At 34.7% G+C, this 13,565-nt stretch overlaps 1 protein-coding gene across 8 annotated transcripts in view; it reads left to right on the forward strand.

The window, feature by feature from the left end:
- LOC140150809 (histone deacetylase 4-like) overlaps window positions 1–13,565 on the forward strand; it is a 119,706-nt gene that overhangs the window by 76,361 nt on the left and 29,780 nt on the right. For 7 of the 8 annotated variants that reach the window (XM_072172943.1, XM_072172946.1, XM_072172941.1 and 4 more), the window contains 3 exons: window positions 5,203–5,323; window positions 6,471–6,721; window positions 7,177–7,292. In XM_072172943.1, the coding sequence (XP_072029044.1) occupies window positions 5,203–5,323; window positions 6,471–6,721; window positions 7,177–7,292 (488 nt within the window). The remainder of the gene's footprint in view (window positions 1–5,202; window positions 5,324–6,470; window positions 6,722–7,176; window positions 7,293–13,565) is intronic. The other variant, XM_072172939.1, reaches the window with a different exon arrangement.

The raw sequence follows: 13,565 nt of genomic DNA on the forward strand, positions 1-13,565 counted from the left end.
CCATAAAAATAAAACAATGAAAGTTGTTGAATTCTAGAATAATAATATAACTAATAACTAAATGAGTTTCGGGTGTACTACCCAGCCAGCACAAAAATGTTACAAACATGTTATAAAAGTGCGGCATTGGACAAAACATTTTACTAACATTTAAATGTCGGGTTATTTAAAGGTCCTTAGAAAGTTTTAAAGTTGTTTTATATGGAAAAATGCAACAACATCATTTTAAATGATATTTCAAATATTTTTGAGCAATTGTGTTTTCAAAATATTATGTCACCACTGTAATAACATTATATTTAGAATGATTTGCAGCAAGTTTTCAAAAATGTTTTTCAATGTTATTAAAATATTTTATACCCTTTATTATACCCTTCATATGCGACAGGTACTAAACATGTTCTGTAAGACATTTTGTGTTTGCTGGGTATAAGTTTGTTGAATTATAAAACAAGTCATAAATTGGGCAGGGCATAATATAGCTGATATCGCATAGCAAAATGCTCCACATTTTAAGAAAATTATTACACAATTTTATGGTCTTTTGCATGTAAAATACACAATTGCTATACAAATTTTGTTAAGTTTTTGCTGCACAAATTGCCTACACTAAATTATGGCCTGGAGTTGGGAGTACTATAGATTCCTTTCAAGTCGCAAGTGCACATCCCACACATAAAATGCATTTTCAGTTTTTCCTATTCTGAATTCAAGGAAATTTTGAATTACTTTTGGTTCGGCCCCCGCAGATTGCGCTGAATTTATGCATGTATACACTAAGTGAAGCCTGCTCTTAAATTGATGGTACCATTCCATACAAATCTTTGTATAAGGCCGAGTAAAAAAAAATACATGTTTTTCGTCCGCGCCCTCCTCATTTTTTGAAGATTTTTCAAATTTCTTTTTATTTTGTAAACTTTCAGTTATAACTTGTTGAAAAAGATGTTTCAGAAGTTGAAACTTATTTTACGGCTTTGTAAATGCATAATACATCATTTAAGAAGAGTTTTGTGATCACTAGAGGTGCCTACCTCTCAAAACAATAAAATAAAAAGGGCCTCCTCCTTTTTCTCAGATATCAATCTGTATGTCGAATACCCGAAATATGGTGCCAAATACAGGTATTTAACGTCGTTTTCCAATAAAAAATAAAAAATAAAAAGCCCCTCATTCTCCTAATTTTTAAAAACCCGGAAGAGAAACATGTTTTTATTTTTACTTGGCCTAAGGTGAGTTGTCACTTTTGCCAATTACGAGCATTTTATATGCACGTTCAAAATAGTTGTATTTTAAAGAATTAGAAAGGAGGAACAAATGGTAAATTACTTTTGATTGCGTAAATATTGTGGTGTTATTATTCCATTAATCTTGCAGCATGTGCAGTTAAGGCAAAACGGCATACCAAGTTTTGTAATATCAAAAACAAATATCAAAATAAAGTCCCCCTGCTGGACAATTCGAGCTAAACATCAATCAATCAATCAATCAATCAATTTTATTTTATCCATTCATCAAGCAACAAGCAACAATTGTAAGAACCGCAATACTTGTATAATTTAAGTTCAATTCAATCAAAGTTATTACTTTTCATACTGTTATTGTGACTGTCAACAAAATATATCTGTCATTTTTATGGATCCCGTAGTGTTATCTAAAAAGATTGAAATTTTTGTGTTGGTAGATGCATACGGTTTGCTAGCGATCAGTGTAAATGCGTAGTGGGTGGGTGCACCCACAAGCTACAACGTCAAGTTGTTACTATATGTATATAACCAGGGGTGTGTGGGATAATGGGCTAGTTGGATAATGCTATATACTTTCCCAGATATTTTTATCTTTTTGTAATCTTTGTTGCGGTGTTTTTTAATGAATCAGTTGTGGAGGATGTGATTTTAGAGGAGACAACGGATAGCATGAAACTTTTTTCTAATGGGACCCTTTTCAGATAGCTTTCTTGATTGTAAATATGGTTAGAATAATGAGCTATAGATCTTGTCTTTATATAAATGATATATTATTGTTTACTGTAACAAGGTGTTGAGGTACTATTTACAGTTTCTGTCAAAGATGAACAGCACTTGTTTACATTTTGAGAGCGTGCACAGCGTCAACACAGAACTGGGGTTCTGGTTGGCTGATTCAATCGTCTGACAATCATAACAACAGATGCGCTAATCTGATTGGCCGATTATGCATAGAAACATTGGTCAGCGCAAACAAAGCTCCGCGTACATGTCGCTCATTAACAGGGCGCTAGCGTCAATCTGATCAAGGGACTGCCATTCTTCTCTGAAACCAGAGAATAGTCCTAAGAATAGAGAATTTTGCTAAGAATAGAAAAATAATTTGTATTAATTTGGAGTGTTATTTTGGTTCAACAAATACAATTAATCATTAGTTTGTATCTTGTCAATTGCTGATCTAAAATTGGAATAAAACAATTTGAATATGTGTTATGATTTCCGTTACAAGGATATAAATAACAAGATATATTGGCCCATTGAACCACTAATGGCATGAAATAAAAGAAAAGACATCAAAGTATTATTTTGAGGTATTGTCTCTTCTTTGAAAACAGGATTGATGTTTTAAGAAAAAAATCTATTTTATGTATATTTTATTTTGATTAGATATACATTTCATCTCAGTTTATTGTGCATCTTCTTTGAAAGCAGGATACTTTTTTTTTTTAAATGGACACTGGTAAAAGTGGGTAATGGTGAATCCAAAGGGAAGGACATAAAGGACTTGAATATGGTCATTTTCACGGTAAAGGGTGTAACTTTTGATTTTAGGGTCAAAATTTCAAACCACTTAAATATGTTTCTGTTTACTGAAATCATGCATAGAAGCAACTTAAATTCAAGTAAAATAATGTTTCAAGGCTTAAACCTTTTGATTTCTAATAAAAATTTGACATTTGCATAACATTTTGGTTAAAATCTAAGAAAAATGTATTTTACATAACCTCAGAAAATTTTGACATGAAAGCTGGAATACATGTGAAATTCCATTCCAAAGTAAGTCAACAGATATAAGTTAAATTTTATACCATGTTTTGCTATGTTTGTAATTGCAGTTTTGAAAATTTTTAACATCAAGTGTCATTTACAATGGAAATTTCCAAACCGTAAACATATTTTTTAAGTTTTAATTGGGTTCCTAAAATAATTTGAATGTCTAACTTCATGTACAAATACTACTTGATGAAAGGAACCTCCCAGCCAAGTTTCACAGAAATTGGAGTTATTTTTTAGAATTGGCAATTCAAGCGATTTGTGTTTCGGAGGCTTCAGTTAACAACACAGGTGATCATAAAAGTAAAATATTTAGCTAACTACTACAAGTTGACATAAAAAAATAGGTAAAAAATATCACAATTACCAATTTTCATGCTTTGCTTCTAAGTATTGAATTTCAGTTGTGACAAAAATTAAATTATCACAGCAAGTCATTTTTTTTGTTTCGGAGGCTTCATGTTAACAATTGTTAAACATTGCAGAAGTAGTTTTTTGAAAACAACAGTGTTGGGATCATCTAAGCTGTTATTTTCTTGTGTGTATTGAATCAATGATTCTATGCGGCAGATATTGTAGATTTATCACACATTAATTTTTCACCCATTTGTTAAGTATGGTGTTTTTTGCATGTGAAGCCTCGAAACAGGCTTTTTAAGGTATCAGTATATTTTTCAAACATTAACCATAATGTCAATTTTTTTTTAAATTTATGACATTCTGCACATATCAAGTAATAATTACAATGCAGATATCAGTATGAAACACACCAATTTAGATATGCATAGATGATAATTAAGTTTACTGTTGTTTCGGAGGCTTCATTTGTTTCGGAGGCTTCAATTGTTAACGGAAAGTTTGTATTGGGTCCCATTTTCAAACGGTGATATATATCTCCACGATTTAAAAACATGTGACTTGAGGATCTACTTTGCTACATTTTGATAAATAGATTGGATGAGCTCTTTTATTTATATTTGCACAAGCTTGCTGAACAGTTTGTTTCGGAGGCTTCAAAAAAGTTAACGGAAAACGGCTATTTGAAGTCAAGATTTTATAAAAATTTTAAAAGCTTGCAAATCGGCTAATTTTTGTTACCCATTTCAAGTTAAGATAACAACTGTTATAAATCAAGAAGAAGTGAAGAAATAACCAAGAATTATGAACCAAAGCTACACCCACAAAGTTTGTTAACAATTGTTAACAGAAAATGAAGCCTCGAAACGACAAATATCAAGTCCGGTTCTCAAAAATACAGGGCCGTTCACAATTAAATCTAATGTGGCAGTGTTTACTGAACATATGACTGTACTTTCAGGATAAGAAAAATTATCCATGAACTAACTGAAGAAAACACAGGGTTTTACAAAAATGTTACTGTTTTTTATAGTTTTTCCAAATGGCAATATTAAGTACATTTAAGCCTGCTAAAACTGAACGCAGTAACTCCCAAAGCTGATTATGCTACCCAAGGTAGCTGCTAACTAGATGACTTATGTGGCTAAAAATTATGGAATTCTGTGGCTTTATTAGAACGCTACGGATTAAAATGTTAAAAATCCAAAGTTACACCCTTTACCGTGAAAATGACCGTATACAAACAACTGGAAAGAAAAAGAGCAAGGTACACCAACTTGATGGGGGAAACAAGTAAAATGCAGACTAGACCGTGTCTTTACTCAATGAATGCCAGTTTAATGGTATTGAAATTTTCACACTCCATATACACCCTATAAAAATGGCCCCCCTCCCAATTTTTCAATTTTCAGAGACGAACTCTAAATTGCATGGACAAAACCTATTATGACTCATACTTCCATTCACCAGTTCATAGTAGAATTTAACTAATTTCATCAGATTCTTGTTTGATGATGCATATACGGATGTAATTTTGTTGTATTTGTCGCATAAATATCATGTTCCACACGGTTCTGCGGGCACCGCCATCTTGAATTTGAAGCCGAAAGTGAGGGGATCTTCTGAAGTTTGCCGCCATTTTTGAAGGGTTTTTTTCACTGTATTTTCACTTCTAATAAACACCTTTTTGGAAAAATGCTACACACCGGGGCGTTTATTACAAACAATACGGTTTTTATTTTATGATCTTATAATTTACCTTCATTTGAAAATTCATATCAACAGCCTTCTAAATGTGGAAAGTTTATTTTTTGTTGTTGTTTACCAGGTGCAACTCCATCAGAAGAAGTGAAAGAAAAACTACAGAAGTTCTTATTGAATAAGAAGCAGAGAGCTGAAATGCAGGCCAGTGGCCTCAACCATTCCCCTCCACAGACATTCAGACACTGGTAGGTGACTTGGTGATGGTGATGGGGCAGCCTCAGTGTCAGTTGAATACAAGAAGGTCATAAGTGCATAGTGACAACAAAGCACTTTACAACCTTACTGCATTCAAGTGGCAATTATTTTTTGTACAACACAAACATGACAATCTCTGAGGACACGGTTCCTTAACCCTAATAAGTTTCTATACTCGTAGAATGACCTTTGGAAGAGATGGGTACAAAAACTCATGAAGGACAAATATTTGAACTATCAGTTATGACATTTTCGGTAAATCCCACCAGCCTTTGCAGGTAGACCTGAGATGTCGTCATTTGACATCACGCTGATGTTCACATTGTTTAGCGAACATGTGCGTATTGGCGTGACTGCATCACAGGTCTACCCTCAAAGGCTTATGGGATTTACCAAAAAGGTCAATTGCACCATTGGCTTATAATGGGCTATTCTATTTAATCCACACTCCCCCTGTGGACGATTTTGAAAATACCTTCTTTACGGGAAGTATGAATTTCAAATGAAATGAAGTCAATGAACACATTAGCAGCTCCATTTGATACATGCCCTTCATCAGTGGAAGATTCAGGTTGAATCTTTCTCAGTGGGTGTATGAAATTCAAATGGAGCTTCCTAATGTGTTCATTCCATTTGAAATTCATACTCCCCCTGTGGAAGATATTTCCAAAATCTGAAGTGGGGATTTTAAATGGAATAGCCCAATTTGTGATACCATCTGATCTACTCAGGCCAATGTTGGACATATTGAATATAAATTATAGGCAGAAATAAGGAGCATGAACACAATAGGAGTATAGAATAAGAAGCATATGTATGTCAAAATATCATAACTTCACAACCTGGTATGCTAAAGAGATGGGACGTCTTCTTGTAGTACTATATATAGAAAATGTTAAAGAAACAGATTGGTACACAGCCAGTTAGAAATAACATCACACATTATTTACCAGACCTGATAAATCAGGTTTCAGTTGTCTAATGAGGATCATGCCGCCACGTTTATGCGCATACAAGGTACTTTGGCAAACAAGTGTAAATAAGCCCTTGATGATGAGATGACTCGCAGTTTCCCCCATGATATTTGATGATACATTGTGTGCACCTATTCTGAAGTGTACTCTTTGTCTTCCACAGGACACCACCGGGGTCATTAGATCACCACTCGCCACCTCACATGTCGCCTCAGTACCATCAGCCACAGTTTGGCCTATTCGACAGTAGCAACTTACATCCCCTCAGAAAAACTGCCTCGGATTCCAATCTCAAAGTACGGTCACGATTAAAGGAAAAAGTGGCCGAGAGGCGGAGTCACGGAAGTCCTTTGTTGCCAAGAAGAAGAGACGTGATGGCAGGCCTTCAGAAGAGGAAACCACTCAATGGTCAGTGTACGTAGCAGATATTGTTGTGCAATAGGGCAGTGGTTGCTTTTCTTTTGTCAAATTTGATATTTTTTAGAACAATACCACATTGTTGGTGTTAGCAGCTTATGAAATCAATGAGTAAGAACTGTTCAAACTACAGTTATAATGTCAAGCATATATCTAGGCATTTAGCAGCTGAAATCAGGGAGATAACGCTAATGTAACTTCAATTAGGCCAAGTGACCTGGTGAAGGGGTTCGCAGTAGATAACAGGTTGGGGCATTTTTTCAGGACGGGCAAGTGTAGCTGACAATTGGGTGTTTTACCTGGATCAGAACCTACGGTACCAAGGTCTATATCATAGGTCATCTGCCTCGCTATTTCCAGGGGAGACGTGGGGAATTTTTTTGTCCTGTAGAGATTTTAACAGTGATCCAAAACCTTATAATACATTATGTAGTTGTGTTTATTTTTAACAGTGGATACATCCCCATCAAGCAGTACACCTGGCTCAGGGCCTAGCTCCCCCCTGAGTGGAAATGCACCATGCCCTGATGGTAGCAATGGCCTGGCTGCTGCAGCTGCTGTTCCAGAGGTAGGTTGCACAGTCCACATTGATTGATTAAAAAGAATGTAACATCCATATAAGGTTGAACTTTGGCAAGTGGGACTGTACTATGATACTTGCATCTTGTGTGAGAAGTTGAATATTCTTTTCTAAGTATACAAATTCAACCTAGGTAGGTAGCACATGTCATGTCCTAAGATACAAATGTAGACAATATTTTGTTTTGTTAATTATGTGCAAGTAGCAGTTGTTATGAGCCTAATTCTATGTGGACCCATAATTGAGCCTTGTGGAACTCCTATATTAATAAATAAATGTAGGATTGATATTCCAAATAATTGCAATGTAATTATCATATCAAGGGAGGACGGTTCTGCTTGTTAGCACACAGAAATCAACAATATTAATGGATTATTGTTGAGTTAGGAAGAAGTTTAGGAAGAAAAGGTAGTACATGAACATCATTGCAAGTGATTATATGCAAAGGCATAGGTAATGAAGTGGAAGAACTATAAAAATTAGGACTAAGATTTCTTAGAGAAAAAAAATCACTAGTTGCATTAGCCTATCAATAGCACTCTCTAGTACCCAGAGAATTATTGCCTGAATTCCATGTAAAATCACTATTTAGTGCTAGCTAGTATATAGTTTGATGTTTTGCCTGCTTCTTGCAACAGGTGAATGTAAAATGCATCCAAATGGTGTAGTCCGGTAGAATGTAAACACATCAAAAGAAATAAGTCCCCCTCTGAAAGTTTCGTCATAACATCGTAAAGTAAAACTTTGTACCAATAAAACTTACTTAGAAATAATTATATGATTGTTTACTAAGTGTTTTGTGAAAATGAAAGCTGTCCATGACTTCATGGCTGAATGAACCCAAATTGAAGACAAAAACTGCCCTTTCCAAAAGTCACAAAGTAGGCCTATGCTTGTTAACTGCAAGGCGTATTGGGACAAGGAATGGAACTGGCCATCATACAGATCACTGTGTTGAACTCTGCACCAAGGGGATCGATACACATTAGTAAATGTTCACTTGGTGAGGATTTTAAACTGCACTCAAACACATGGGGTTTTCCATTAGTAACAAGCCATGAATCAACTTTTGTGACAAGCATAGGCCTACTTTGTGACTTTTGTTGAAAAGGGCAGTTTTTGCCTTCAATTTAGGCTCATTCAGCCCTGAAGTCATGGAAATCTCTCATTTTCACACAGCACTTAGTAAACAGTCATATAATTATTTCAAAGTTAGTTTTATTGGTACAAAACTAAACTTACAATGTTATGATGACATGTTCAGAGGGGACTTATTTCTTTGATGTGTTTAGTATGCATTTGACACTCACCGATGGCAAGATGCACACAAAATAGTCAAACTACATATTGGCCTTTTCACACCCACACACTTCTTATCATATAAAAAACTGCAGCATTTTTGTTCACAACTTGCGCAGGAAAACTAGATGTAGAATATTACTTGTTCTGTCAATAAAACTGATGAGCTGAGTATTAGCCACTTCACTTCACCTACTAACTGCATGCTCCTTCTGTGGCCTGTAACAAAGGCTTACTTAACTTACTTTTTTACTGAATACATTTTCAGACTTTTGCATGTTTAGTATATGTAGTAGGTGTTCACTTAATTATGTACACATGTACTTGTATGCACACTTAAATAAACTGGCAGAAATGAGCAAGGGATATAATATGCCACACCAAAACCAAATTGTATACCAGTTACAATTGAGCTGGTGAGGTGGGGTGGGGGTGGGGTTTGTGTGGGGTGTATGTATGTATGTGCTTGTGAATGTGCACCTGTGCGCATATGTGTGGGTAAAATGTTCAATGCTTTAGATCCAAATTTAATTGAAAATAATTAATTCCGTAATGATTTTAAAACTTAAAATAATTAGAACAAAAGAAAGATATTTTTGAAATGGTTTTGGTTTGGAAAATGACCATAGTCAATAGAAAATGACTTCATTTGCGAGCATCACTGCAAAGTTTTATTATTGCATGTTCACATCAAGTGGCACAAAAACAAAGCCCTGTTGAAGCTGCCAATAACATTAGCTCAGCAATCTAAGTGGGAATATTTCTCTGATGAAATCCACAAGTTTTCACTGGAGTCCCTCGACAGGTCTAGAAATAGATGTAATTCTGTTTATATAAACAAAGTAGAGTGGTCTATCCGGGGAGCCAAAAATATACTTATGCATACAAACGAATGGATAAAACCGACCGGGAAGGTAGGCAGGTGGAGAACTTTTTCAGCAAAGGCCTACTTTGCTTCAAATCTCACAGGGATAAATACTTTGTGGGGAGCATTCGTTCATAAAGAGTCTGATAAACAGGTTGCAGAGTTTTCACAATCTTGAAATCAATATTCAACAAGTAACTTGTATATTCTAGAGTAGTGAATCATTAAATGATTGCATTTGTGTGTGGTGGGAAATGGGTCTCAGTGCATCTTGTGTTCATGTGCAGTGCATGTTTTAATTGTTCCATACTTGTAAACATTGCCCGCATTGTTGGCCTGTGTGTGTATTTGTGTGCTTTTTTTAGTGTTGATCACGTTCATAGCATTATCATATTGCATGCTTGTGTGCACTCACTAATTAATCCATTTAGGAATAAAGACAGCAATAAGTTCTTTATCCTTATGCAACTCACACCATATATATCCTCACATATCTCCCAGAAGACGGTATAAACTTTATTTATAGACTACTCGGGTTTTTATGGTAAAGGTTATACAGTACCCTAATTAGTTGAATGCTGTAAGTCTCAAAAAGATAATTATATCTTTTTGGTCAAACATCCCGTAGGGGTGCTTACAAAAGATGTAACTGGAAAATAAAGCAAAAATCAGTTAATTTTGTGATAATGTCATAGATGTATTACAGATAGCAAATTTATTGTATAACAAATTATATGTTTTATATTAATGCTTTTAAATTTAAATTGTAATTTAAAATTGTAGATCTGTGAATTTAGCAATAAAACAAACTGCTAAACCTTCTGCAACTGTAAATTGAAAACCGTACAAATTTCCAGCTGTAAAATATGTCATCCCTCGGCTCAACTTCTCAGTAAAGAATATCAAGATTAATGAATTGCCCGCATTCCTTGAATTTAAGTTAATATTTTGCCTGCATGCATTGATCATAAGAAGATATTTTAAGGAGACTGTATCCATGATGCATTGTTGTTAACAGTCTTCATGGATTAATTATGACAGTTGAACAGTAATGCCAGCAACTCATAAGTGTAAAACATAGGACATAGGCTACAATTTCAACTAACAAAATGTTAAGCATTAATGATATCAGGATATGTCTTGATATGTCCCATATGTACCGTATTTAGTCAAATAGTCGCCCCCCCTCAAATAAACGCCCCCACCACCACTTTTTTCAACCAAGATGTTTCAAAAATTCCAATATTTCCATGCTATCTTGTGTAGTAAGCTTACCAAGTTTCTCACATGGTTGATAATAGCAGCAATAAATGGCGAAAATCTGCATCGGCAACCCGGAAGTGAACCAAAAGTCAGTGTCAAAAGTTCATAGTTCGTCATTTTAGCGTGACTTTTAAGCTTAACGGGAATTGTCGTGCTAAAAATGACCTCTAATAAACGCCCCCCCCCCCCTTGGGAAAATGTAACGCCCCCGGGGGCGGTTATTTGACGAAATACGGTATTCAGAATTTTATTTTTCATTTTGATTGTTACAATTGTAATAAAAATCCGAACTGAAATAGAATAAATTATAGCACTGAGGGACGTGTAAGCCTATCTTAATTAGAGTGGATAGTTGTTATATTATAGGTTCTTTTACCAAAGTGACTTTAACATAAGATGTAAAAAATGCACAATGATTATCGTATGTGCATAGCTAATGGAACTGATAATGGTTTTAAATTCAGTGCTTTTAAAAACTCAATATGTTTGAATTGGGTATGCAGCAGGGTATTACATTATATTTTGACTGGTTTGGCAGCTTATACATATTCAATGATGTGATTGTTTTTTTATTTGCTTTTGATGGCTCTGATGTGGATTCTTTCTAAATAATGTGAATCTACAATGATCTGAACCAAGCTAGATTCAGTTTCATGTGTGAATCATCTTTGTCTGAGTGGAATGGAAGGCTGAAAAGATATGGTGGTTCCCCTGAGGCTGAAGACGAATATAGCGTTATCAAATTGTGGGGAGAATGTTTTTAAATAAGTGTTTATAGAAAGATGAATATAGAAATTGTTAATAATGCACATTTTGTGTTCAATTTCTGATAGTGTTTTCGATTTTGAAAAAGTGAATTAACAAAATATGCTCAATAAATTTTTGGTCACTTTTAATTGGTGTTCAGTTTTGAAGACAATTTAAAAGTAAAGAATGTAACAATGTTCAACAACACTCAAATTTGTTAAGAATTTGTAAGAATTTGAGAGAAGCAAATCTCGGCATACTGCTGCTGATTGACTAATTCTACACTGGCTGTCAGAAATGAACGGCACTCACTTGATCCGATTGGTGTGACCAACGCTTTGACGCATAATCAGCCAATCAGATTACTGGTCTGAGGATTGAATTAGCCAATCAGAACCCTACTTTCGTGTTTATGCTACGCTCTCAAATGTAAACAAGTGCTGTTCTTTTCTGCCAGCAAGTGTAATTTTTGTGGATATTGACAAAGTCCTTTTTGATATTTTGGATGGTGTTTCTAGTAGAGAGTCCTATATTTTTGGAAAGTATAAGGCCCTATCTCTCTTTGGGTAGGTTGGGCTCTTTTAAAATGTGTATGGTATTGGTAGCTCAGTAATGTCTGATACCCTATGATATATATAAACTCCAACTAGCTCAGTTCTAGCTTAGGAGCTTAGACCCAGTTGACAAGTAACTTGGAACTGGTGATTGGTTTGTTGCAACTGATGTGTATAGCAAATGTTTTGGGCGGCAAATTCCAAAGTGTTTCTTCCATGTGGATGTGACTGTGTCAAGCCATTTGGGTTGTCAACAACTGTTGAACTGAAGAGGCATTCCTAAGAGATCAAGAAAGGTTCCTGAGATTTGTTTTCAATTCTTTGACTATTTGCAACATATTTTTCAGGCTCGTCTGCTGCGCTCTTTATTTCACCTTGCTATATTATTGCATTTAAGGAACATATTTCCCCCACCCCAATTTTTTTTAATGAATTAAAGTCTAAGATTTTCCATTGTATAAAAAAGTGCCATCATAGTAAGTTAATTATTTTGCTATTCGATCTATACAGTAAATAATACTGAAATATAGTCTTTGACATATGAAAAATAAACATCTTAAGTCGATGCAAAGATGCTATCGAACATCCTGAGCACTCCGAATCAAGGTTAGGCTGAAAATAGCATTGCGCTATGTTATCGCGTTATCAATACACTTTCGATTGCTATTTGGTCATCCTTGTTTTCAATTACAACAACATTAAGCTCTCAGATTACTCAACAAGCAATTATTATCTTTTGTATTTTGATAATATGTATTTATCTATGGCTATTAATAGCTGGTTGTTTTTCTTACGCAAGGTGAAATCTTCCTGATGTGCGATGTTGACTTCTTTTCAAGCCGACTTTTTCTCATTTTGAGTTGAATCCAACTTTTTTGTTCTTTTTCGTAATAACATTCTATAGAAACATGCACAGAATTTGACAATTTATATTATTGCTTTTAATCAAATATTTGACAAGGCTATTCAAACGATGGATGTAATTATTAGTTAGTATCAAAACCAAAAAGATAACAAAATTTGTATCCAGCTAGCTGACTCAATGAATAACATTGCATAAGTGGCGTATTAGAGATGCGTTGATAAGATGTATGTGAGGGAGCAGGGCGATGCTATTTATGGCATCATAATTTAATTTCAGCCGGGATTATAGTGTTCTTTAGGTGCAGTCGGCTTGATAAGTTGATTAGTAAACCTACACCAAAAAAAAAATGAAGTTTACATTGTGTCCTGGATAAAAATATATGCTATTTTGTCATATTCGTTAGTATTAGCATGATTATGATTATTATCCAAAACTTTTCATGAGGCTTTTATCAAAGCCCAGAATGACAAAATGCTAGGAACAAAGTCTTTGGCATATTATGTCCCTATTTTATCAAATCATGCATTTGTAAGGATGTAAGGCATAGTTGGGTTTATAATACTATAAACCACTTGCAAAGAACTATTAAAATGGTTGGTTAGTCCCATGTTTTGAATCACCATTCACCTTTTTCACGGTGATTTCTTCCATACATCCGCCTTCATGAT

Source organism: Amphiura filiformis, chromosome 4 (assembly GCF_039555335.1).
Source record: "Amphiura filiformis chromosome 4, Afil_fr2py, whole genome shotgun sequence".
Classification (NCBI taxonomy): domain Eukaryota; kingdom Metazoa; phylum Echinodermata; class Ophiuroidea; order Amphilepidida; family Amphiuridae; genus Amphiura; species Amphiura filiformis.